At 35.6% G+C, this 25,974-nt stretch overlaps 1 protein-coding gene, 1 long non-coding RNA gene and 1 other non-coding gene across 7 annotated transcripts in view; 2 read left to right on the top strand and 1 right to left on the bottom strand.

The window, feature by feature from the left end:
• LOC146929578 (transcription factor MYB14-like) overlaps positions 1 to 20,735 on the top strand; it is a 34,528-nt gene extending 13,793 nt beyond the window's left edge. Inside the window, exons 2-3 of one of the 2 annotated variants that reach the window (XM_085701431.1) lie at positions 19,697 to 19,866; positions 19,982 to 20,735. In XM_085701431.1, the coding sequence (XP_085557557.1) occupies positions 19,734 to 19,866; positions 19,982 to 20,688 (840 nt within the window). In that variant the 5' untranslated portion in view covers positions 19,697 to 19,733 and the 3' untranslated portion in view covers positions 20,689 to 20,735. Of the gene's footprint in view, positions 1 to 18,833; positions 19,867 to 19,981 lie in introns of those variants that run through there. The other variant, XM_085701430.1, reaches the window with a different exon arrangement.
• On the bottom strand, positions 212 to 5,175 carry LOC146929580 (uncharacterized). Of its 4 annotated transcripts, XR_015006065.1 has the most exons (8): positions 4,577 to 5,175; positions 4,425 to 4,475; positions 3,807 to 4,334; positions 3,007 to 3,255; positions 2,733 to 2,850; positions 2,473 to 2,515; positions 1,767 to 1,876; positions 212 to 939 (listed from the first exon to the last, which is right to left on the bottom strand). It is a non-coding gene; the product is annotated as an uncharacterized LOC146929580 (long non-coding RNA). The 4 variants fall into 4 exon arrangements; XR_015006067.1 differs by lacking the exon at positions 2,473 to 2,515; XR_015006064.1 differs by lacking the exon at positions 3,007 to 3,255.
• On the top strand, positions 12,832 to 12,938 carry LOC146929579 (small nucleolar RNA R71). Its single transcript, XR_015009174.1, has one exon. It is a non-coding gene; the product is annotated as a small nucleolar RNA R71 (small nucleolar RNA).
• Positions 20,736 to 25,974: the final 5,239 nt, after the last annotated feature.

Below are 25,974 nucleotides of genomic sequence, written 5' to 3'. Positions count from 1 at the left end.
CATATCAAACATTTTGAAATACTTCGTCGTAGACTACGTTAGACGTCTCATACGTATCTTTACCATCTTCATCAGTATCTTCAACTCTTCATCCATATTTTAATCATTATCAGAAACTCAACCGTTAATTCAATAGTGACCTATATGTATATGTAGACGTGAGGTGTGTATTTACCACTTTGCAAAAAATAAATAAAAACAAACCCTATCATAAGAAAACTACTCCATTATCCATTGATTTCCACGTATATTAACATTCATTTCGAAATGTGTACATCAAATGTCTTTAACTAATAAGGAACTAACAATACATACATCTTAACAAAATAACTTAAAGTCAAGTCAAGTTTTGCCACAATTACTTTCATTGATAGGCCTAAGTCACTGCAATAATAATTTGATTTGGGAAATAGATTTTGAAACAAAATCTGGTAAAGAATAATATTTTTCGAGACCTCACCTATAACTGTTTGATATACAACTCAGGTGCATGTTTCCTTCAGCCTCGCATTGCACGTGATAGTTTGATATATTCATTTACACCTCACAACGATTGATCTGCACAGTTTACCTCAGAGACAGTTTGCATGCTATGTTTTTCAACCATGAGTAAAGCTATGACTCTCAAATCTAATTACAATCACCAAAATTCAATCACATAGCTATGCCTCTCCCAACACAAAACTGCCCCAGGAAAGCTCCCAACACAGACAGCAGCTGTCCAGACCAAAACAACAGCAGACATGCTGCGCAACAGACAGAAAACAACACCAACAGCCGTTGTTCCGTCATGACAGCAGCACCAAAAACGGTACTCGGACCACCCCACAGCCGAAGCACTCTGAAACACCATAGGACAGCAGCAACATTACCTCAAATGACACTCCCGAGGCACCAACTCCACTCATAAAACAAACACAACGGTACTTGCATTCTCGTCTACATATGAAAAAAAAATTAAGAATCAACTTGTAATAATAATTGTATTAGAAGCACTGATTTTTGGCTGATGGACTTTGAAATGAACTATAAATATGAGTGAAAATAAGACTTTAAGATTTGTTTTAGGGTAAGAATACAAATAAACTTTTACAAAATAAAACTTTGAAATTTTTACATTATGTTGATCATAGAATTACTCTTATATTCCACTCCCTATAGTCACATAACTTGGTGCAGTGCATATACAAAATGAGATATTATATTTTCTAACATCTCTATCAATGAAGCAAACTAAGGAAATCAAAATAAATTACTACCAAAATCATAACATAAGCATAAATGTAGACTTTGTTCTATATATCTACATCAATACTAAATAAGACTTTTACTACCTATCAAAATGGCCTGAAAATAAAATAAGGCAATCAAAATGTTTAAAATTTATGAGCATGTTAAGCAATTAAAGGTAAAAGCAATGCTTCATTTTAGCTAAGTGATGAATTGAAGCATATTCTTGAATGGTTCTGTGGACCTATTTTAAGAGACCAATTCAAGCTTTTTTTATTTTATTGACTGGAATGTGAATCTATAAAAGATAAGAGATCCACTCCAATGATCAAACCAATCATCCTACTATCATGTTTATCTTAAATCTCCATAATTGTTACTCAATCAAACATGATTGAAGAAATTTAAAGGAAAAAATATCACCAGGAAAGCATACTTTTCAACAAAGAAAAAATCAAATTTGATTTGTGATGAGGAAGACTCTAAGAAGATTAATCAGAAGAAACATGATTAAAGGCAACAATGGTCGGACTCACCAAGCAAATGATGGCCAAATGTGCAGCCAACTGATTTCCTTTATTAAAGTCAGTGTCAGATCACCAAGAAAGGCGATCTACAATCAGAAACCCTCCTGAGATACTTGATCCTTCAATGTGCATATTTAAAGAACAATTGTCATAGAGAAAGAGAAAAGAGCAAAACAGGAACTTGTAGCAAGAAACAATGAATGAGGGACAAACATCATGCTCTAAAGCCTAGCCAACGATCAAGATGACCAAAATAGTCAGGGAGGATGAACTAATTACTATCGCCATCCAAACCAGAAGATAGAAATAAATAAAAAAGAGCTACAAAATATAAACCTGATTTTTTAGCAGCAACAACACAATGAAACAGAAAGGCATATGAAACATGGTGAGTAATTAAGTAGCAAAAAAACATTGTCTCACACAGTCACTAATCAAGATATGAAAAAAAAAATGATATGAAGAAAAAGACCCCTAAATAAACTTGTTTTTTGTTATTTTAGAGATAACGTGATTTAATGTCGTTGAATCGTTACAAAGGAAAATAGCTAAAAATGTAAACATCATAGATTAGTATAACGTCGCAATGGAATTCTTAAGAAACACACTAATTATTTTCTTACTATATCCAGATTTTGGTTGTGCTACATCAAGGCAATAAGATAAACGCATTGGAAGTCATAACAAAATAAAATCTGAGGTAGAACCTTGTTACCTTGGCCATGTTTCAAATTGAAAGCAATATAACAATCAGCTGCCTGGATAGAGTAAACATATTGATCACTCATGTCAGATAGCCAAAAGGTTTGTTACGACTTACCTACCATATTTTAACTTTTTAAACACAGTAAAGAGGAAAGCACACATGATAAACTGTAAGTATGAGGTAGGGTATGCACCAGAACTAACTCAAGAATCAATTTTCAATGCACACACATATTCTAAACAAAAAAAATCATGAGAAGGAAATCTTACCCCGAACTCTAGTTACTTCTCCAACATATATACATAGTTGGCTCCGTAAATCATGAGTGCTAATGGAGCAGTCAATTCTTATATCTTTCATTGACTCCTTTTAGCCATGCCCAATTCACTGAAAATCACATTGCAACAAATCAATGCCTTCTATTTTAAACAAAGCAACAATATCACAACTAAAATATAATCATCATTAACAAATTGATACCTAAATATCTGATAAAAAAGACTGATATAAATATTTTGCAGAAAGAAAAGTTAAACTCGTCACCTGCTTGTATCCCCTTTATTTCATTACTTAATAAATTGCACTCATTAAAAAAGACTGATATAAATATTTTGCAGAAAGAAAAGTTAAATCCATGGTAGACATTTGTTTCTTTATTTCATTACTTAATAAATTGCACTCATTTCATTCCTTAATAACCTCAACTGAATTAATTGACACACGTTCTTCTTCCAAACAATGCCATTCAGGGTGCTTAGATGTTGAAAAACTCACAAACTAAGAATTTCAGCTCTGCAAACATACAAAACAGGCTTAAGTGCAGGAAATTATTAACTTAAAAAACATCTTGTCTTCAATGTTACTTTGACCAGAATGACTGCTCAGGAAATACAATGTGTCAATCAAATTTGTTCAATTGGTCAACTATAGTGTTGTCTTCGGCTGTTATAATGGACCCAACCCATATGAATCCATTACAGCCAAATATCAAATCAATAAGATACTTGTATTGTTATAAAAGATCTGAAATTGCTCAAAGTAACTTATGATGGATTACTCTTAAACTCTTTTAAAGCATCAACTCTAGTTAATTACAAAGCTTACTAATGAAACTAAGACCATTGAAAACATTAAAACACAAAATGATTCAAATACACAAAGAAACGAAACTGTTTTTACAAAGTCAACCCAAAAAATTTCTCAATCTAAGGATAAATGCTATTGATAGGATCTGAAAAGGAAAATAAAATAAAATTCAGCAAAAACAATAAAAATCAAAGAAAAGTAAACAATTCAATTGCTCTAAATTCAGCAACCATTAGAGAAGCAGATCTCAGCACTACCTCAATGGTGGAAACCCAATTGTCGCCGACAGTTTCTAAAAGTTGTATTGGTGTATTCAACAAAGTAAATAGTCTTAAACTATATCTCTTCAAAGCTTCTAATCATCTTCACACTATCCTCATGGAATTCATATCTTCATCACCGTAGAACCACTCGTCATCACCGTTGAGACATATGACAATACATTGTCATTGAAGCATATCAGTAGTGGTTGTCAAAATGAGAGTCGCAAAATATTTAGCTCAAAGTAGATAGGCAAAACCAACAAAATCATAAAACAGTGGATTTGCTGATAATCTAGTTCTTAACATAACCAAAGAATTAATTACCAAATATTCTCTCTTCAACAGTGGATTTCAAAACAGTTTTGAAAGACAAACTCAGTCAAAAAATTCAAGTAGTAAAAGAGGAATAAGGTGAAAAGAAAAATGTTGATATACAAATCTAAACATGCGCATCTATGAGTACCACATTAAAAAAGCTCATCCGTGTTCAGTTATTTTTGTCGGGAGCGAACCAAATATGACCTGCAAAAAACATAAACATTAATTTGATTAGCGAAAACATATATGAGGGAGTTCTGATCTAAGAAAAAAGACAATGAAGAAGTAAATTACCTTAAATTAAAAGGGAAGTAAACAGAAACATGTACTTAATTGCCACTAAACCTTCACAGGAAAAAAGAAAAATTAATTTAATTGGTAAAATCAAGTACGAAAATCTCAAAATTGACATACAAACCAAACCCCAACAAACACTTAACACTTACATCCCAAAATAAGATTACATCTGCAAATGAACCTTCAATGGTTGTCGCCGGTGCGAACACGCCGAAAGAGAAAAACGTAGAGGAAGATAAGAATTACAATGTTTTTCCAGCAATCTTGATTGTTGACATCGACATCGAATTCGATTATGCATCTCGTGACATGTATTCAGCGGTGGAGAGAAGCAACGTGAAATGGAGTGCGGTTATCGTAACTTGTGGCGGTGGTAGGATTAGAGATTTAGAATTTCCGTTGCAGTAGTTTGTGGAAGGATGGTGAAGATGGCGCCGCAATCTCATGATTCTTGCAGATGACAACTCTCGTATTCTCTCTCCTCCGCCGTGAACATTAGTGGTTGGTAGTCTTCTAAGAACGATGGTCGGAAATAGAAGCGGTAAGGGAGACTGGATTGTTGTGAGAGATGAAGAAGAGAATAGATGAATTTGTGTGGAGAAGATTGTAGATATTCAGTATTGATTTTTGGGTAATAGCTGAGAGTAAATGAATGTGATGTACAGTGGCATTGGAAAGTGATGAATTTACAGCACAGGTCAAAGATTGCAGAGAAACTTTGAATATGCAAGGAGAACTCAAAAGCCACGTTCATTCATTGGAAAGAGATCAGCATTAAGTGTAGATGATCAACGGTTGATTTTGAATGGTGCTTAAATGATGAGCATCCAATGGTTTAGAAAAGCGGAGGAAAAATATTAGGGTTAGGGTTAGATTAGGTGGAAAATAGAAGAGATAAATATATAATAGTTGTTTCGAAAAATAGAAAAGATAAATATGAAATAGTTGTTTCAGAAAACAGAAGAGATAAATATGAAATAGTTGTTTCGGAAAAATAGGGCTATAGATAAATATATAAATATATTAAATAGTTGTAGGGCCAATTTGTTTCGGAAGTAGAGATAAATATGAAATAGTTGTTTCGGAAAATAGAAGAGATAAATATGAAATAGTTGTTTCAGAAAATAAAAGAGATAAATATGAAATAGTTGTTTCGGAAAATAGAAGAGATAAATATGAAATATGATCAATGGCTAAAATTGAATGGCGCCTAAATGCGCAAGATCCAATGGCTTAGAAAAGTGGAGGAAAAAATGGGGGGGGGGGGGGGGGGGGGGGGGGGGGAAATTAGGCTTAGGGTTAGCTTTACGGGTTAAGCTTTAGTAAATAAGATATCTCCTTTATTAGGAAATAATAACGAAAAAAACAGGAGGATGTTGCCTTTTGGTGAGTTTCCTTTTGGTGAGTTGCCTTTTTTGTGTATTTGTTTGGCCTTTCTCGGTAGGGATAAAAAAATAGAGGAGGGTTTTTTTTTAAAGAAAAAAACAGGAGGATGTTGATAGTTGTATAATTATTTTGTTGCTTACTAACATAAAAACTAGCACGTTATATCTTATAAATTTGATTCATGTTTTCATGTAAAGATATACTTGTGAATAGAACAATAAAAATGTCCTCATATTCTTTATCTTTGATCTTTCCCTTTTAATTAATTTCATAACACGTTGTAAACACGATGATCTGATCAATTGAGATTCGACAATTTGAAGCATATAGTTTTTGTGAAAGAACTTATAGGTGCATATAATTTGGGAAAATTGTTGTTGACACATTGCATAAGACTGTGTCACACATGTAAAATACGATTATGCCCCCTCGGCAATTAACTGCCGAGGAATTCAAAATCCGGCTGCAGTTAACTGCCGAGGATTATGTTTCGTCAGATGATACAGGAAACCTGCTCCCCCTACACTATTTTCATCAACTTTCATACCATTTCATCCAATCCCCCCCAAATCCAATAAATTTTTTTTCATCAAATCTCCCCCCCAAATGATTCAAGCATCAAGCAAAGGAGCTATCAACACACTCTAGATGTAAAAAAACTGGTATTGAGCATTTTAATCGGTTTTTTTTTTATTATTGAATGGGTACCTACGTCAGTTACGTAGAACCCTGGCATGGGAATTCTCGGTAGCTTACTGCCGAGGAAAACCTCGGTACCTTACTGCGGAGGAAAACCTCGGTGGTTAACTACCGAGAATACTTAGGAAAAAATTCCACAACGAAAAAGTGGCAGCTACTGCCATTTTTTTTATTTTTTTTTTGTTTTAGTTCATTATGGCATTGATGTTTATGCATTAGTTAGTTGTTAATTCATATCTTTGTGTTGTTTAATTATAGTAATGGTAGAGAACGCGGAAGATCTTCCGGGAGAGGCAAAACGAAATTTTGTCCAAATTTCTGGAGATGTCAAACCGCCTAACGTTGAAGCCAAACCAAACATTGATGGAGTTTCCGTCCATGTTGAAGCTTCTAAATACGTTTGCCCCGGTGTCCTCCCACTTCAAGCCCACGAAATTGACACGGCTAGGTTTTTTTCGGACGACGTTAAGTGGAAAGATAGAGAAGAATTGCTTGAGTGGGTACGTCTTCAAGCAAATAAGGCGGGATTTACAATTGTTACACAAAGATCAAGCTTGATCCATCCAATGTTGCGCTTAGTGTGTGAAAGGAGTGGAGCTCACAAAGTGCCTAAAAAAAACCAAAGCATGCGACAACGGGCTCAAGAAAATGCAGGTGCTTGTTCATGATTAGTGGATATCAAAGTACGCAAACAAAGGAATGGGGATTGAACATTCTTAATGGAGTTCACAACCATGCGATGGAGCCAGCTTTAGAAGGACACATTCTTGCCGGTAGATTAAAGGAGGACGACAAGAAGATTGTACGTGACTTGACCAAGAGCAAGATGCTTCCAAGAAATATTTTGATACACTTGAAGAACAAAAGACCACATTGCAAGACAAATGTGAAGCAAGTGTACAATGAACGTCAAAAAATATGGAAGGCAAATAGAGGTGACAAGAAGCCGTTGCAATATCTAATCTCGAAGTTGGAGGAGCACAACTATACTTATTACTCAAGAAAACAAAGTGAAATTACTACAATCAAAGATATCTTTTGGGCTCATCCAACATTCGTTAAGTTGTTTAACAATTTCCCAACGGTTTTGGTTATGGATTCCACCTACAAAACCAACATGTACAAGATGCCAATGTTTGAGGTAGTTGGGGTCACTTCGACCGATTTGACATATTCGGTTGGGTTTGGATTCTTGATGCATGAGAAAGAGGAAATCTTTGTTTGGGTTTTAAAAATGTTGTGTAAACTTCTTACGTCAAAGATGAATATGCCTGAGGTGATTGTTACCGACAGGGATGAGTCTTTGATGAAAGCGGTTGGAATTGTTGTCCAGGAAAGTTATGCAATGAATTGTTACTTTCATGTGCAAGCAAATGTTAAACAAAGGTGCGTCTTAGATTGTAAATACCCTTTGGGAAAAAAGGATGGGAAAGTGGTGAGTAATCGTGATGTTGTCAAAAAGATCATGAGGGCATGGAAAGCTATGGTTGAATCGCCCACTCAAGAGTTATATGCAAATGCATTACTGGAGTTACAAGATGCTTGTAGTGATTTCCCACCTTTCCTAAAGTATGCCATGACCACCTTGAATGAAGTGAAGGAGAAAATAGTGAGGGCATGGACAGACCGTGTGTTGCATCTTGGTTGTAGATCCACCAATAGGGTAGAATTGGCTCATGCTTTGGTGAAGAAATATTTGGACAATAGTGTGGGTGATTTGGGTACTTGTTGGGAGAAAATACATGAATGTTGTTGCTTCAGTTCACTGCGATACAAACAACCTTTGGTCAGAGCGTTACCGTGTTGGAACATAGATTCAAAGATGTCACTTTGTACTTCGACTTAGGTGGTCATGTGTCTAGATATGCTTTGGACAACATTGCTATGGAAGAGTCACGTTGTAGGGAAACGTTGTGCATGGACAAGGAAATTTGTGGTTGTGTTCAAAGGACATCTTACGGCCTACCTTGTGCATGCGAAATTGCTACTAAACTCCTTGAAGAAAAGCCAATTTTATTGGATGAGATACACCACCATTGGCAAAGGTTACGCATGGGCAAAGAAAGTAATGAAGTTGGTTTTTCTGTTGATGATGAGTTGAAGGGTATTGTAGAACGTCTCAAGAAACTCCCTTTCCAAATGAAGCTTGAAGTCAAAGAGGCGTTGCGGCAGTTGGCATTTCCTGAAACCACCATGATGTCTCCACCACCACAAAAAGTAACAACCAAGGGAGCCAAGAAAAAAGTGGACATTGCGAGGTCTAAAGGAAAAATTACATCGACTAGTCGGATCCCTTCTTTTTGGGAGGTTGTTGATTCCCAAAATCCCGAAAGTCAACCATCACCATCACCAACAACATCATCATATAAAAGAAAAAAAGGTGCTCGTCTTGGTAAAACGCCAATTTCCCCACTTCCACCACCTTCTCGGTATCCAAAGCCTAAAGCTATCCTAATTATAAGGCCTATTGATTATATGTCACGCTTCATGCTTCCATTTATTGAAAAAGTGGTGGATGTTATTGGCGATGGACATTGCGGATTTCGGGCTATAGCCGAGTCCATGGGCTTGACCGAACAAAATCATCTCATAATTCGTACACATCTTATTCAAGAATTGAAAGATCATAGAGATTATTATGTTGAAGTATTTGCGGGTGAGGATCGTTATAACTACATTTTAAATGGCTTACATCCTCCCGCAAATACAAAAAGTTGTGCACATCTTGTTGATAAGTGGTTGACTTTTCTGGACATGGGACACATTGTTGCTAATGTTTACAAAAGGTGTGTGGTCGTGTTGACAAATCTTGAAGTTGGTAACTCGGAATCTTTTTTACCACTAAGAGGGCCACAACTGTCGGGTAAGCAAAAAACTCACATCATGTGCCTTGGGTTAATTCCCAATCATTTTGTGCTTATTTACTTTAAGAATGGTTTTCCACTACCACCATCATCTACGGAGTGGCACAATAACAAGAAACAAGATGCGGTGACTTGGGAAGATGAGAATTTGGATCAACATGAGCTGTTCCATAAGCTCATGGCTATTGAAAGTGGAAACAAACCGCCGAAACCACAAAAGGAGTCAAACAAAGCGGCGCCTATTTTGTTGGACACTCCCGAAAAATCAAAGCAACAATTTGAAGTTATTGCGGAAGATGAGGAAGATTCTATGTCACTTGATCTTCTCCAATCACTTGCCCTTTAACGAGTGATTTTTTTGTCGGCGTTAGTCCTTTTTTTTTTGTAGAAATTACACCGACGTATATTTTGGGGTCGAAATTGTAACGCCAATTTTTTGTGGCCAATATATAAGTAACATTATGTAATTTATATTGATATATATGATAATATGACTTTTATTTACTTGAAACTAGTGCAATACTTATTTATAGCTTATTAATGTTTACACATTTGATTTATTCGTTATTACATTCCATTTAATTTTGTTTTAATCTATGATTTTTTTCTTAAAGCTTTTGTCAAGTGAAACATGTCTGAGGTTGCAAAAATTGAAGGGCGTGTTAGGTACTCCGCGTTTAATTATGGACAATTGTAAAAGATATTGTATTTTTCGTGTTCATGACCGAGTTTCAATGTTGTATGATTTGTATTGCCTTTGGAAATGCTCTGGTTTAATTACAGGTAAAAACTGGCCAAAAAATCGCTTGGAAGTGCTTACCATTAATGCAGAACCAACTATCTGCATAAATGTTTTCCTCGGCAGTTAACTACCGAGGTTTTCCTCGGCAGTTAACTGCAGCCGGATTATGAATTCCTCGGCAGTTAAATACCGAGGGGGCATAATCGTATTTTACATGTGTGGCACATCCTTATGCAATGTGTCAACAGTAATTTTCATAATTTGGTAACACATATTCTGGTTGGAATTAGAAAAGGGATGTTGTTGTGGTAAAGCTTTTTAACCATTTCGTTTCTTTAACTATATAATTATAATATGAACATTTTAACAACCACGACATTACGAAGGTTCAAATTTCATTTATATCTATAGTTAAATTTTGTTTTCTACATAAATTTTGTTGAAAAAGATTTGTCCCAAGTATAATAGAAAATAAGTCATCAGTTCCCGACGTTCCACATCAAACAACCCAGACAAGTACACATTATCCTCCTTGGCGACGATCCCTTAAAGTGTTTTCCCGCCTTAAGAGTATTGGGGGAAAACACCGATGGAAGCTAGAAGAAAGCGTCAACTTGCCAAACCAAAGGAATCAGAACACGACGAGAGTAGTTGTTACCGTTAAGTACAAACTTGTCTCGCCCCAAAGAATCCGTCCTCTGCCACTTGTGCCCACCGCCTTCCAGACTTGTTTGCTTTTCGAACCTCTACTTCGACACTTGGTCCATGTCTTATATTGAGCCTTCTAATGGCTTGAGCACAATTTAATCAGTACCAACATCTAACTCTAAGGTTATCTTAAAGGAAGAGGTGTGGTTAGAAGGTGAGAAAAACACAAGAGGGGGTGTTGAATTGCGTTGCCTTTTTCTTGAATTTTTGTAAGTGTTTGCACTAGTCAGAGTCTGACTTAAGTTCAAAATCTGAGGATTACTCAGAAATTGTTTGCAGCGGAGTAAGGTAAACATAAAGATGAGAGGATGAGATATAGAGAGAGAGAGAGAGAGAGAGAGAGCAGACAAAGGCAATTATACTGGTTCCTCATACAATCCAGGAGGAACAAATCAAAGACGTTGAGCCATTACCCGATATGGATAATGTCATTGATTCAACATTCAAAATTCCTTTGTTGAAAATTGAATTATATGTTCCTTTATCCTTGAAGTTCTTTGTTTGTTTCTACATGTAGTCAGAAGAAAACAAATTGTACTATCAGATTCTTGATAGAGATCATAACTTCATAAGAGGACAAATCTGACGTGGATTATGGGTCTTCTATTCTTTATAGTCTGAAGGTCTTTAGAGTTTGATGGTCTTCAAAGTCTGATGCAGATCTTCATCTTCTGAGTGACTTCCTTTCTTATGATCCAAGGTGTTGACTTTTGGTTGACCTTTCTTTAGATCTTCCACCAAAGTCTATTTGCTTCTTTTGTGCTTCTGATGCTTTTATACATGTTCATGCCTTATTAAATTTTAATTTATGGTCCAGCACACTTGAACATATGTTATCATATCCAATTATTTTTCAATACTTTGTTATCATCAAAACTCTAGAGAAATTGTACAAAACCTATTTTGTTCCAACATGGTTGGCCACCAACTTCGTCATCACCACATCATGCTTTGATGAGCTTGTGGACACGTGACCACATCCGTTTATAGGACAACATCCACTGTACAGGAAGTGAACTCCTGCCCATGACAGTTTTCCTAGCTTGTATCATTTGTAAAAAGAAAGCAACAACATGGTAGTAAAATGGCAAGACAAGATCCAAATTGAAAGTAAAGAAACAAAGGAGACAATCTTCACCAAACATTGACCTCTCCTCATCCTTGGTCAGCATCATGGCCAAAAGTACCCTTGTTTCAATGACACAATCTTTGTAGATATTTTTTCCTAGTTTTTTGGGATCAGACGCCAACTCATTTTTATAACACTTTAGAAATTTATTGAACTTATCCTTCACCCTTAGCTCTTAGAGGACAAATCATTCTCATTAAAAGTATATGTTCCCATGGCCATAGGAAAATGGTCCTCCGACCAATAGATGTTAACCCCATATAGGTCTCCCTACCCTGTCGCCTTGAGGAATACCTCGCGCCACCAAATGTTGACCTCTCATTCTCTACCCCTCTATCAGGCAAGATGCAAAGGGTTGCATGAGTTTCCTAGGTCCTTGTCTTGACCAAAAAATACTTTTGCCTTGAAAACCTTGATGAAGGTAATTCTTAAATCTTATCTCAAAAGACTTCAAGGAAATCAACCCTAACAATCTCTTTGACCCAATTTCCGATTTCCATTGCACATAAAATGAATTGAAGAACAAAGGAATAGTGTGGAGTGTTGATCTCAAACTCACAGTAGAACTTAAAGACCTTCATCAGGGTCCAACTTAATTTATTAAATTTTTGAAAAAGTGTGTCCACCTTAGCAGATAGATGATCAAGGGTAGAAATTTCATACATACCTGCCTCTTTTTTAGAGGGTGAATGAGCAACATTAGTGATGTCCCTTTCATAGGTCCACTGATAGTGGTTTTGTGTCATGTCCTCGATCAAAGCATATGCTCCTGTGTATGTTTTATTCATCAAAGCTCCACTTGTAGCTGCATCAACATAAATTTTTGTGGTACACAAAAGACCATTATAAAAAGTGTGAATAATAAGCCACTTCTCTAAACCATGATGGGGACAAAGTCTAAGCATTTCTTTGAAACGCTCCCAAGCATCGGAAAGAGATTCCTCACCTTTTTGAGTGAATTGTGTGATTTGACCCCTTAATTGAGCAATTTTAGAATGGGGAAAGAATCGGGCAAGAAAAGCTTGTCTCATTTGGTGCCATGAAGTGATAGAACCGATTTCCAATGAATGAAACCAAGCACTAGCTCTATCCCCTAAGGAAAAAGGAAAGAGGTGCAGCCTTACAGCCTCTTGTTTTGCATTCAAGGTTCCACTGAGTCTTAAAAAAGTTGATATATGAAAATTCGGATCCTCAGTGCGCGATCCGAAAAATTGATTTTGCTGCACTAAGTGAATAAGTGCAGGTTTTATTTCAAAATTGTCCTCAACTGTTGGGTACACAATAATATCGTATGACTCATCTGAAGATGTGATTGCATAGTCTTTAAGAGTGCGTTCCTCAGCCATATCGTTATTATTTCTTGCTTCCCAAGAAGTTAAAGGCAAAAGAAAGAAATAGAAAAAGTAAAATAAAATAAAAAAATAAATATTTTTTTCTCAGTCTAGTCGTTAAAAAAAAAATCAAATTGCAATAACTCCCCGGCAACGGCGCCAAAAACTTGATGGGATAAACCGCAAGTGCACGGTTTACCGATGTAGTAATAAAAAGAGTATCGTTCCGTCATGGAGTTGTTCAATTTTAGAGAATGATTAGAAGAAGGTTCAGTTGAAAAAATGTTTGATTTTTAACGGAAGAAAATAATAATAAAAAGAGCCTTGGGATTATTGGTTCATCATAATAACGAATCCTTCACAAACAAACCCTAAACTTCTAACTTTATATTTGATCTACTTTCTAAAGACAAGTTTCTCTTTAGCGCATCAAAGCTTCTCTCGAAGTCAGTTAGTGTGTTCCTCTAGCAACCACGCCTATTCTCATGGTTGATTGCTATTAGAATCCTTGAAGAACGAAACTTTATATGTCTGAAGGTTTGCTAGACTATTCTCATGTTTCACAGCCCTTGTCTAATTTCACTTGTTCCAATATCAAAGCTCCGCGTTCGCTTTATGAATTGATATTTGAGATGATGGATTAACAATTATTAAACCCTCTGCGTTCGCTTCTTAGTTTGGTAATTGTTAATTCATTATAAAAACGGTGAAATTAGATTAGAAAGTAGATTTATATAAAATTAGGGTTTGTGGTTTGGTTTGATTAGGATTATGTCATTTAGACTTATCCAACAATCCCAAGACAAGAAGAGTCTACTCACTCACGTTCATTGTAGACATAGAAGAGAAGAAGAAGAAGAAGAAGAAGAAGAAGAAGAAGAAGAAGAGAAGAAGAACATAAAAGTAAATAACAATAAAATAAATGTGAACTTTTATTCCAAAAACAAAAGATGGTTTGTTGTGATGGCTAGCTACTCTATTTATAGTTTACATTCGACTTAAAATCTAAGCAATTACATCACTAGAATGTTCCACAAGAAACTGCGAGCTTTTTGGTCAAAACTAAATAGAGTAGCTTGAAATCTAAGCAAAAGCAGCAAAAGGCAGCCCTGGGAGGTGGCACGGCCGTGCCAGTTGGTGGCACTGGCCGTGCCAAGCTTCTGACTTGGGGGAGGCATATTTTTGTCTCCAAATCTTCGTATTTTCGCTCCGAATCAGCTCCAAACTTCTTTCTTTTGCTCCAAGACTCAATCCATCAAATATTCATTCCTGAAATATAATAATATGCAATTGAAGTGAAATAGCTCTAAAAGGAAACAATTCTTAAATAAAATAAACTTAAATCTAAATAAAACGAAACTAAATATTATATAAAAATAACTAATTATTGACTCATCATGGGCCCACAACCATGATCATGTACGATTACATTTAGAAGCATTCTCTCATCATATTTCTCTCTAAAGTTAACATCCTGACTTGAGTGTCGGAGCAATTACATGTTTTTGCAGGTTTCTTATACATCATCGACAAACAACCTCCGTTGTACCAAAGCTCTTCCAGCATTGTACGAGATTGTCATTAGCACGAACATCGAGATTGCATGGTCCTAGTTCTGTTCCCGACAGAGCACAAAGTGAGCGAAAAATTGTTAAAAAAATTTAAATGGCATTGCATGAAGGGTTATCTATTAAGTTATCCCAAAATGGTTGTTAATTATATCATTTTTCTTTAGGAAATTAGGGTAAGAACAGGATCTGTTTCTTCTGCTCTCTACTTTTAATATATTTTTACTAATACGGGCAGCTTATTTTTATTTGTTCAATTCCACTTTTATTTGGTCAATATGATGGCAGCATATAATAATTCTATTTTTTTTTAAAGAAGTTAATTCCATCTATACCACAATTTGTTCTGATTTATGAATTGCATTTAGGAACACTTGCAAACTTAATTATAAAAATATACCATTTGTGTATAAAATAACGAGACTTTGACCAAAGATATTCATTTCGTAAAGGACGAAGAAAGTTTTCTTTAAAAGTAGAAAAATGTTAAACAAACTAGCCTGATATTAGTCCCAAGAATCTCATGTTCTTAGCCTGATATTAGTCCCAAAAATCGCCTGTTCTGATTCAGAGTCATATACCAGAAACCGCGTTATTTAGTTTGATTCATATATATTACCATAAAGAATAATTAAGTATCCATCACTATACCACCATTTTGTAAAAATAAAAATAAAAAAACACTATACCACCATGCCACCATGGATAGAAAAATAAAGTCTATATCATTGACTCTTCAAATTGGCACATGATAAATTGGAACCGTGACAATGATAAATGAATTTAAAAATTAATATCAGCAGCAGTTATGTGGTAGAGGACAAAAGGAACGTGTTTACCCACATAACATAAAATTTAGGGGAGCATTATTATGTCACATCCGGGACAAGACTTCTCTAGAACTAACTATTCACTTATGTGACATAACTATTGATAATGTAAATGGTTGAAATATGTATATACTATATGAGTAATGATATTTTGACATCCATTTGATGACAACTTTGTTGACAACCTTGTTTTTCTCACTTCTTATTGGTCAAAAACAATGGAGAGAGAAAAAGGAAGAGAGAGGATAACAACATCATGTGAGTATGAGAGAGAAAGTTGTCCAAAAGTCGTCAAAAAGTGGTTGTCAAAATATCATTTCTCATACTATATATACATGACAAATCATTTGTGGTTAAATTATCAACTTTTAAATTAGAATTTTGCTCTCCACCCAGCACTTTTCGCTCGCGCCCTGCAACCATTCCGAAAATACCCCTGCGATAGTTAACTAGCGCATGTGTAAAAAAGTGTTCAAAAAACAGAATTTAAATTTTACACTTGCGTGACTTAAGTCACGCTGCATGAGTTAACTCACGCAGAAATTAACACTTACGTGAGTTAACTCACGCAGCAATCAACACTTACTTGAGTTAACTCACGTAGGTATTGTTTTTCTTGCCTTCTTCTCTATTCCTCTTATCTGTTCCTCATCTTCTTCTCAAGTACAACACACCATAAAAACAACAACACATTGCAATTGATTCTTATACACTCATCATTCAATAGCTTATGTTGATTCTTATACACCCATCAATTGGAAGGCAATTTTGCTTTGCCCTGCTGCTTCTATGCAATCGAAGTTTTGTGTGTCTTGGCCTCGTATGGTCCCTTTTGATGCTTTCTTCCTCACATATCTCCTCGTGAACACTTGACATCATCTACAAGCTGAAATTGATTGAGGACTGACATCATCGTATAGTCCCTTTTTAGCGATGTTGAAGCTTACAAATCACAACTACTTCATTCTTGAATTCTTCTAGTCCCTGTCTGGATGATGGATTTGTGTTGTGTTGTTGTTTTTATGGTGTGTTGCACTTGAGAAGAAGATGAGGAACAGAGAAGAGGAATAGAGAAAAAGGCAAGAAAAACAAAAGCTACGTGAGTTAACTCACGTAAGTGTTAATTGCTGCGTGAGTTAACTCACGTAAGTGTTAATTTCTGTGTGAGTTAACTCATGCAGCGTGACTTAAGTCACGCAAGTGTAAAATTTAAGTCCTGTTTTTTGAACACTTTTTACACTTGCGCTAGTTAACTAGCGCAGGGGTATTTTCTGAATGGTTGCAGGACGCGAGCGAAAAGTGCTGGGTGGAGAGCAAAATTCCTTTAGGGATGGACAATTACGGGTCAACCCAAATATATCTTTTTTTTTTGAACAAGCCCAAATATATCTTATTAACCCTATTCAAATTCATACATTTGCTTCTAGTAAAAATGAGTCAGAGATAGTTCGGGTGAATATTGCGGGTTGTTATGGGTATACTACTCCGCTTGGTTTGGGTGAATGCTATAAACTTTTTGTTGTTAAATTTTAGATAATTATTAAAACAAAAAATTATGCATAGCTATTTGAATATGAATGCATCAAAATCTATAGATTACCCGCTTAACGGATATACATGCGGATATAAACAAGACACGCACATATATCATATTTATTTTAGGGTTAATAGGTCTTTACCCCCTGTAATATAGGTCATTTCCGATTTTACATCCTGTAAAAAATTTTTTTGAACTACCCCCTGTAAAAAAAAATTGTTTTGATTTACCCCCCTAATAGGCCAAACAAAAACGAAAAATTTCTTAAAAAAATAAAATAAAATAGGTTTTTGTTTGGCCTATTATGGGGTAAATAAAAAAATAATATTTTACAGGGGGTGAATCAAAAAAATATTTACAGGGGAGAAAACTGAAAATGACCTATATTACAGGAGGGTAAAGGCATATTAACCCTTTAATTTACAAATCAGACATGAATGTCATACTATCCGCACCGATAAACATATATTTACAACGATATACACAACCAAGATAAAATTCTAATACAGTAACAAACACAAATCCAAATCATTTAGACCATACATACACCAATGCACGTTAATCAATGTATTTAATAATAATAACAATAAATTGATTTTTTTCTCTTTTTACTTATTTCGATTGTATGTGTGTCAAAACCAAATATATTTATGGTTGTGACCACATAAAAATTGCTCCACAACCAAGGAGTCTTTTTGTTCAGAGACCAATAAAAGTCTCGAAAACCTCTGACCCAAACATCATGGAATACCCTTTACCAACCGCTTAATTTGATTATACCTTCGGAAAACCAAATATGATTGCATGATTTTATTTTATTTTTGACAAATATCATTACAAGATTATTAATTAAAGATAGTATGATATTATCATTTAAGAACAAAATATAACTTTTAAAATTTATTTTTCAAAAAAAAATTTACTTTGATTTTTTTTTGAGGGATAAAAAAAATTACTTGGATTGTAAAGTTTATTATTTCATGTAAAATTAACATTGCTGAAATAAATTTTGATGATAAAAATAATTGTGTCTTGTATATTAGCTTAGCTTTCAAACCTAAAAATAATTGTCTTGTATATTAGCTTTCAAACCAATGGCTTGAACTTAGAATTTCTTTAAAATATGTATTACTATAACAAATTGGTTTATAAACCAAATGGTTAGAACTTACAATTTCTTTAAAATAGTACTACCTCCGTCCCAATTTAATTGACACAATTTTGTTTTTCACACATATTAAGAAAAATGTATAAATAAAGGGGAAAGTGGAATATATTGTATTGGGAATGATGAAAGTTGTATTGAAAATTGAAATGAGTCAGTTAGTTTGAGACACTTTTTTTTAGAAAATGGTTCAGTTATTCCGGGACGGAGGGAGTATGTATTTCTTTTTGGACCAAAAGAAAGTCAATATGGTCATAATGGCTTGACTGTTATTTTGTTTGTCATTAGTAGATTTGCCACACGTGATAAATTGCAAAGCTAAAAGGAAGGGTGGCAAATTTTTCCTGTTAGCTTCGTGGAAGATAAGTAGCATGTAAGTGATAGTGACACTATTGTTATTTACTCTTTTTAATGTGAAAAGAAACAAGAAACACGAAATTTGACTATTTTTAGTACAAGGCATAAAGAGCAGTTATTTTATTACTATTAGTATCTACTGAGAAAGACCCTTATCATTGACTCCTATTATAGTAGAACATGTTGGAATATGAAACACGTTTTGTATGTGAAAACGAGTGGTATAAATTCAAGTAGGACTATGCTCTGACACAAAGAAACAAAGTACAAACAAGACCAATATAGCTCTCATCTCTTAGGGTATGTTTGGAACAGCAGATAGACTAAGGAAAGAAAGCACAAGAGAAAGAAAGTTTCTTGAAAGACGTGTTTCCATGGTTTGGTTTCATTGTAAGTGAGGAAAGAAAGTGTCAGTTTGGTGGGGTCCATGCTCTGAAACCTTTCCACCCCACTAAGTGAAGAAACATGGTGAATGCTTGCACTATGGATAAAATTACAAAATGACCAAGCTTATTATCAATGCTATTTTTTTTCCTTTAATTAATATGTTCGAACCTGTCACTTTGATCTCCCTTTTCAATCTAATTTATAATATAATATATACTTATAAATTATTGCTTGTTGGATCCCTAAAAAAAATATTGCTTGTTTTTAAGCACGTTACTTATTAATATGTATATCAATTTTATATATAAATACTTCAAATATTATATTATTATGTAGGGATATATATGTCAATTTACTAACTATATAACTATCTTTCCTTTCACTTTCTTTTCACCATCACTCAAACCAAACAACTAGAAAATCATCTCACTTTCTACTCACTTTCTATCCACTTTCATTCCTTTAACATTCTTTCCTTATACTTTCTTTCCTTATACTTTCTTTCCTTTAACTTTCTCTTCTGATCCAAACACACCCTTTAGAGACAACACACACTCACTCATTGAGTTGAGCTCACTTGTTTAACAAAAACTTATTGCTAAGATGGCAAGAACTCCTTCTTGTGACAAAAGTGGAATGAGGAAAGGAACATGGACTGCTGAAGAAGATAGGAAATTAATTGCTTATGTCACTAGATATGGTTGCTGGAATTGGCGACAACTCCCTAAGTTTGTAGGTAAATATAGAACTTTGCGGTATTGACTTGGGACCTGGGAGTGTGCTCCTCCTTGAGATAAAATATATGGTCAAATAACAAAATTTACTCACTATTGCATTGTTTTTGATTTCAGGTCTTTCAAGGTGTGGGAAGAGTTGTAGACTTAGGTGGCTGAATTATCTAAGGCCTAATATCAAAAGAGGAAACTTTACTCAACAAGAAGAGGAGTTGATTATCAGAATGCATAAAAAGCTTGGGAATAGATGGTCAACCATTGCGGCTGAGTTACCGGGAAGAACAGATAATGAAGTGAAGAACCATTGGCACACTTCTCTCAAGAAGAGAGCTATAGATAACATAGTCACGAATGAAGAAACGAAATCAAAAGACATAATTGAATCCACACAAGGGAGAGATATATCCAATTACCAAATTACTCCTCAATCCAGTTCCCAAATCTCAGACACCAATGGCCCTTTATCCCCATTTTCATTATCTAGTGAAATCACTTCCACATCTTTAGATCACAATTCCACTTCTTTGGATGATTTTGGTTTTCTAGATTCATTTATAGAAGATGTGGATGAAAGTTTTTGGCTTCATAATCTTTCCAACACATCAAGTGGAACAGTGCAAAACCATACTACCGAAAGTTTTGTCATGGATAATGATTTTGGAAGCTTTTTAGATGCTTACAAGGTGTCAACAGTTGATAGTTTTTGGACACAACCATATGAGGTTGACATGTCCCTCGTTCCAACTGAACTACTGATACCTTTGTCGATGGAATCTGAAAATTTTTCTATAGTATATGACAAGATATATTTGGAGTTGAAATAATTTGTAACATAATATATTAGACTTTTTATGTTAATAAATTTAACGCATACTCCTTGTGTTTACAGTTATATTTGCATCACAGTTTGATCTAAATGTTGGAAAAGGAGAAGGTTGTAGTGATAACTTTGTGATGAATTTAGGAGGAGAAAATATTTGAGAGAAGAACAATTTTATTACTTGCAGATGATACTTTGATTCTTGTTTCCTTGCTTGATTTACAAATGACAAGCTCTCTCCTTTTTATAGTCTCTAGACACATCCTAGGATAACTCTCTGCACACTTCAATAGAAAGTTCTACACACTTCAAGGGAAAGTTCTACACACTTCTCTCAACTACATACATGAGAGTTCTACACACTTCTCTTGATGATATTTCTCCCAACCTAGTTCTACATGACTCTAGAACTTTCTATGAGCTACACCATTTATTATCTAATTGGGCCTAACACTTGATTAGTCCAATGGACCAAATCTAGTTTATTATCCAACATCCCCCCTTAAACCAGATTTGTCATCCTTTAACATGATAGTCGGTAAGTCTTTTTTTCTTTTCACCTTGTGTCCCAATGGTTTCTTGGTGTATGTCTATTCTTTTTCGAGGACTCCATTCAAAAGTGAACACTTCACGAGCTTTATGATATCCTGGTGAGCGACTCGGGATAAACACCTTATCACAATCGATCTTTTTGTTGTAGTCATTTGCCACTAGTCTTGCCTTAAGTCCTTCTAACTTTCCTTTGATGTTCTTCTCTGTCTTGTTCACCGACTTTCCATTGATAGCCTTATGATCTTTTGGAATTGAGATGTGGTACCTTATATTATTCTTCTTAATGGCTTGAACTTCTTTTCCTATTAGATTTCTCCGTCGTTTCTTTTGCGCAGCTTCTTCAAAATTCACCGGTTTGTATCTTGCAGAAAGACACAACAGTGTGTGATTATCTGTTTCTCTTGTTACCTCGTAGAGATCTTCAAGCCTTCGTGGTGATAGGGGCTCTGTGTTATCATAGAGATCTTGAAGACTTCGTGTGCAGGTCGTAAGTATTCCACTACTTGTGTCTTCAGAAGTGGGTGATGTTGGTGAACGGAGCGCTTGTTGAACTTCATGAGACGTTTCTTATTCAAATTCGTGAAAGAAATTGTATTCCTTTTTGTGTGCTCCAAAGTCCCATTCTCCTTCTTCATCAAAGACCACATCTCGGCTAATTACAATCTTGTTGTTGTCTGGATTGTATAACTTGCAGCCCTTTGAGCTTTGATCATAACCAACAAAGATGAACTTCTCACTATTATCATCAAGTTTTCTCATCTGGAATGTGAACATGGGCTACACTCCCAAAGACCCTCAAGTGTGAGATACATGGCCTTCTTCCACTCCATGCTTTTTGTGGTGTCTTTCCGCACATACTCCTCGTTGGAGATCAATTAGATAGATAGACTGCACATGCCATAACTTCAGCCCAAAACTCTTTTGGTAGTTTCTTACTTTTGAGTATGCTTCGAGCCATGTCAAGTATTGTTCGATTCTTCCTTTCCGCCACACCATTTTGTTGGGGGGATCTTGGAACTTGTCAATGGACGTCTGATTCCATTCTCTTCACAAAAATCTTGAAACTCTTTAAAAGTGAATTCTCCTCCTCGGTCAGTCCGCATAGCTTTTATTTGCCGACCACTTTCTTTCTCCACAATAGCTTCAAACTTCTTGAAGGTGGTAAAAACTTCTGATTTCTGCTTCAAGAAATAGACCCATGTTTTTCTTGAAAATTCATCAATGAGAAGGAGGAAATAATTGTTTTAACCTAGTGAGCATGGCTTGATTGGTCCACAGACGTCAACATGTATAAGCTCGAGCGGCTTCTTGGCTCTTGAGTTTGACTCCTTTGGAAAACTCAGCCAAAATTGCTTCCCTAGTAAACATCCTTCACACAATTGGTTTGGATGGTTGATAGATGGAAGACCTCTCACCATATTTTGTTTTGCCATCAAGTTTAAACTTCCAAAATTTAAGTGCCCAAATCGAAGATGCCAAAGCCACGAAGCATCATCGTAACAAGATTTGAGATACTTTGCAACATCATTTTGGATATTCAAGAAGAACATCCTATTTCTTGACATTGGTACCTTGGTGATGAGATTATTGTTTCCATCTTTGATGGAGAGACTTAAATTTTTTATGTGAATATCGTAACCCTTTTCTAACAGTTGCCCCAGATTTAAAATATTGTTCTTCATATTAGGGACATAGTAGACATTTGAAATAAATTGATGTCTTCCATCTTTCAAGCGAATTAAGATATTACCTTTGCCTTTCACTGGAATTTTGGAATCATCGCCAAATGAGACATTACCACGTACTGATTCATCAAGCTCCGCAAACATGCTCCCTTTCCCACACATATGATTGCTTGCACCAGTGTCAAGGGACCATGAAATTTCATGGATGTCTTCATTACTTCCACGTGCTAGCAGCACTATTTCAAATTTCTCATCTTTTTCTTCCACATAGTTGATCTTCTCCTCTACTCGATTCTTGGAGAACCTACACTCTGAAGCGTAGTGCCCAAACTTCTGACAATTGTAGCACTGAATTTGAGATTTGTCATACCTTGATTTTGGGTATCCTCTCCCACGTCCTCTAGTTGAGGTCTCTCCTTTCTCGTAACTGCTTCCGGAAAATATTAAACCACAAGCACCGTAGCCACGTCCAAATTGTCCTCGACCGCGACCTCATCCTCGGCCTCTACCTTGACTTTGTTGACTCCTCTCATTTCTTTGACCTTCATCTTTTTCTTTTAGTTGCATCTTGAAGAGTCTCTCGGTGATCTCTTTCTTCTTCTTGTGCTTCTCCTCAAAAGCTTGCAAAGATCCTTAAAGTTGCTTTATTGTCATAGTCTCTAAATCTTTGGTTTCCTCAATTGTCACAACAATTTGCTCGAATTTGGGATCTAATGATTAGAGTATCTTCTCCATAATTCTCACATCTTCTAACTTTTCACCGTTTCTTTATAATTGATTTGAGATAGCGATAACTCTAGAAAAGTATTCTGAAATAGACTCTGACTCTTTCATATGCAAGGATTCAAACTCGCCTTTTAAAGTTTAGAGATGTACCTTTTTTACCTTGTCTTCTCCTTGGCAAGAGGTTTTAAGCTTCTCCCATGCCTCCTTAGCGGATGTTGCATTTGATATTTTCTCGAACTCATCTTCATCCAATGCTTGGTAGATGAGGACGAGAGCCTTTTTGTCTCTCTTTCTTGAATCTTTCAAAGTGTCTCTTTGTGCTTTAGTTAAGGAATCCTCATCTTGTGATTCCTTATAGCCTTTTTCAATAACCTCCCAGACATTATGTGCTCCAAGAAGAGCCATCATTTTGATGCACCAATTATCATAGGTACTCACTTTGAGAAGGTGAACTTGGAAGGATGCCGCTCCATTGACCGCCATAACTATGGCATAATTTCTTCTCAGAACCTAAGCTCAGATGCCCCTTTGTTGGAAAAGGACAAGGTTGTAGTGATAACTTTGTGATGAATTTATGAGGAGAAAATATTTGAGAGAAAACCAATTTTATTACTTGGAGAGGATACTTTGATTTACAAATGACAAGCTCTCTCCTTTTTATAATCTCTAAGGTAGAGTTCTAGACACATCCTAGGGAGAGTTCTAGACACATCCTAGGATAACTCTCTACACACTTCAATAGAAAGTTCTACACACTTCAAGAGAGAGTTCTACACACTTCTCTCAACTACATACATGAGAGTTCTACACATTTATCTCAATGATATTTCTACCAAAATAGGATTGTCTTGATTTGTTGGTTTTTTTGGTGAAACCGGTCTCTCTCGTAGCTCAATCTCCATGAGTGTTCGGAAACGATCGTGTTGATCCAAGAATTCATCCTCTCATGTTGTCGCCTCTTCGCTCCTGTGTAGCTACGACTCCGTGGATGATGAAGGTAGTGGGCAACCATCTTTCAACGAAAGAAGGACAAAATGATTTGGGATTAGACCAAGGCAAATCATGTTGTTTTTCGGGTTAACTGGAGGCCGACCTCTAAGTGGGAAAAAAAGTCTCGGAGACTCCAATATCAAGGGTAGTCATCTCTAACGCCGGCCTATTGTAACATGATGCAACGATGTATCCCATGTCCGGCAATGTCAACCATTTGTCAAGAGGTGCAAAAATACTAGGATTTTTGGGAGGATGCAATCCATCCAAGATGCAGTTGTAGCGGGGCTCGCTTGCATATATCTCGATGTATTTGCTCCTACGCTCTTTCAACTCTTTAATAAGTGCTCTTCGCACCATAACATGACTTTCTTCCGTCAAACCCACGGATTCCGCTATAGCCCTAAACCCTTAATGTCCATCACCGATAACATCCACAATTCTCTCAATGTATGGTCTCATGAATTTCGGCATGTAATACCTAGGACTCGATAGATCATAATTTCTTGAAACCAAGCTAGGCTTAGGAACCAGAACCAGAGAAATGCCAATGCAAGCACCTTTTCTTTTAGGTTGTGAAGATTTTTTTCTTGGTGAAGAGTGACTTTCCAGATGTTGAGAATCAATAGTCTCCCACGAAGATCGGATCCTACGTGTCGTTTTTGGTGTAGTTTTGATTTTTTTTTTTGGGAGCACCTTTGGTTGGCACCTTTCTTGGAGGTGGTGATGTAACGCCCTCTTTGTTATTTAATTATTTTTCTTGAAATAGAGGCGAATTATATAATTTATTTAATTATGCTGGTATTTTATTGGGTGGTTTTATTATTTATTAGACTATATTTAGTAGAGAATTGTAATTATTAAAATAAGTAGATTTGGTGGTTGAAATAGAAAGGAGAGAGTTATTGGGCCTAATTAGATTTATGAAGAGAAGTTAGTATTATAAATAGAGGAGATATTAGGTTGAAAGAGGAACAGATGCAAAGACAAGGATTTGGAGAAAACAAGATTTAGAGATAAGAGAACAAGAGGAGAAAAGAACCAAGAGAGGAGGCTGCCAATCAGTAATTCTAAGGTAAGAGTGAGACTAACATTCAGTACTATTAAGTCTGTAATTCTGATAATTAGATTTAACATGTTGTAGATTGAGTTTGTGAGAATTTGAGAATTAGGGTTTGAAGTCGTTATAGGTTGTTAGTTGAATAGGAGTCTATCAAATTCATGTCCAGCTGGTTTTCATTTCATAGAATAATCATAGGTAGAGTTTTCTATCAATTTTGGAATTTGGGTTGATGAAAATTGGGATTTAAGAGTGATTCCTAAGTGAAAAACGCATT

Source organism: Medicago sativa, chromosome 4, assembly GCF_051527215.1.
Source record: "Medicago sativa cultivar Bolivia chromosome 4, Bolivia_mono, whole genome shotgun sequence".
NCBI lineage: Eukaryota > Viridiplantae > Streptophyta > Magnoliopsida > Fabales > Fabaceae > Medicago > Medicago sativa.
This window is presented reverse-complemented; position numbering and strand designations above follow the sequence as displayed.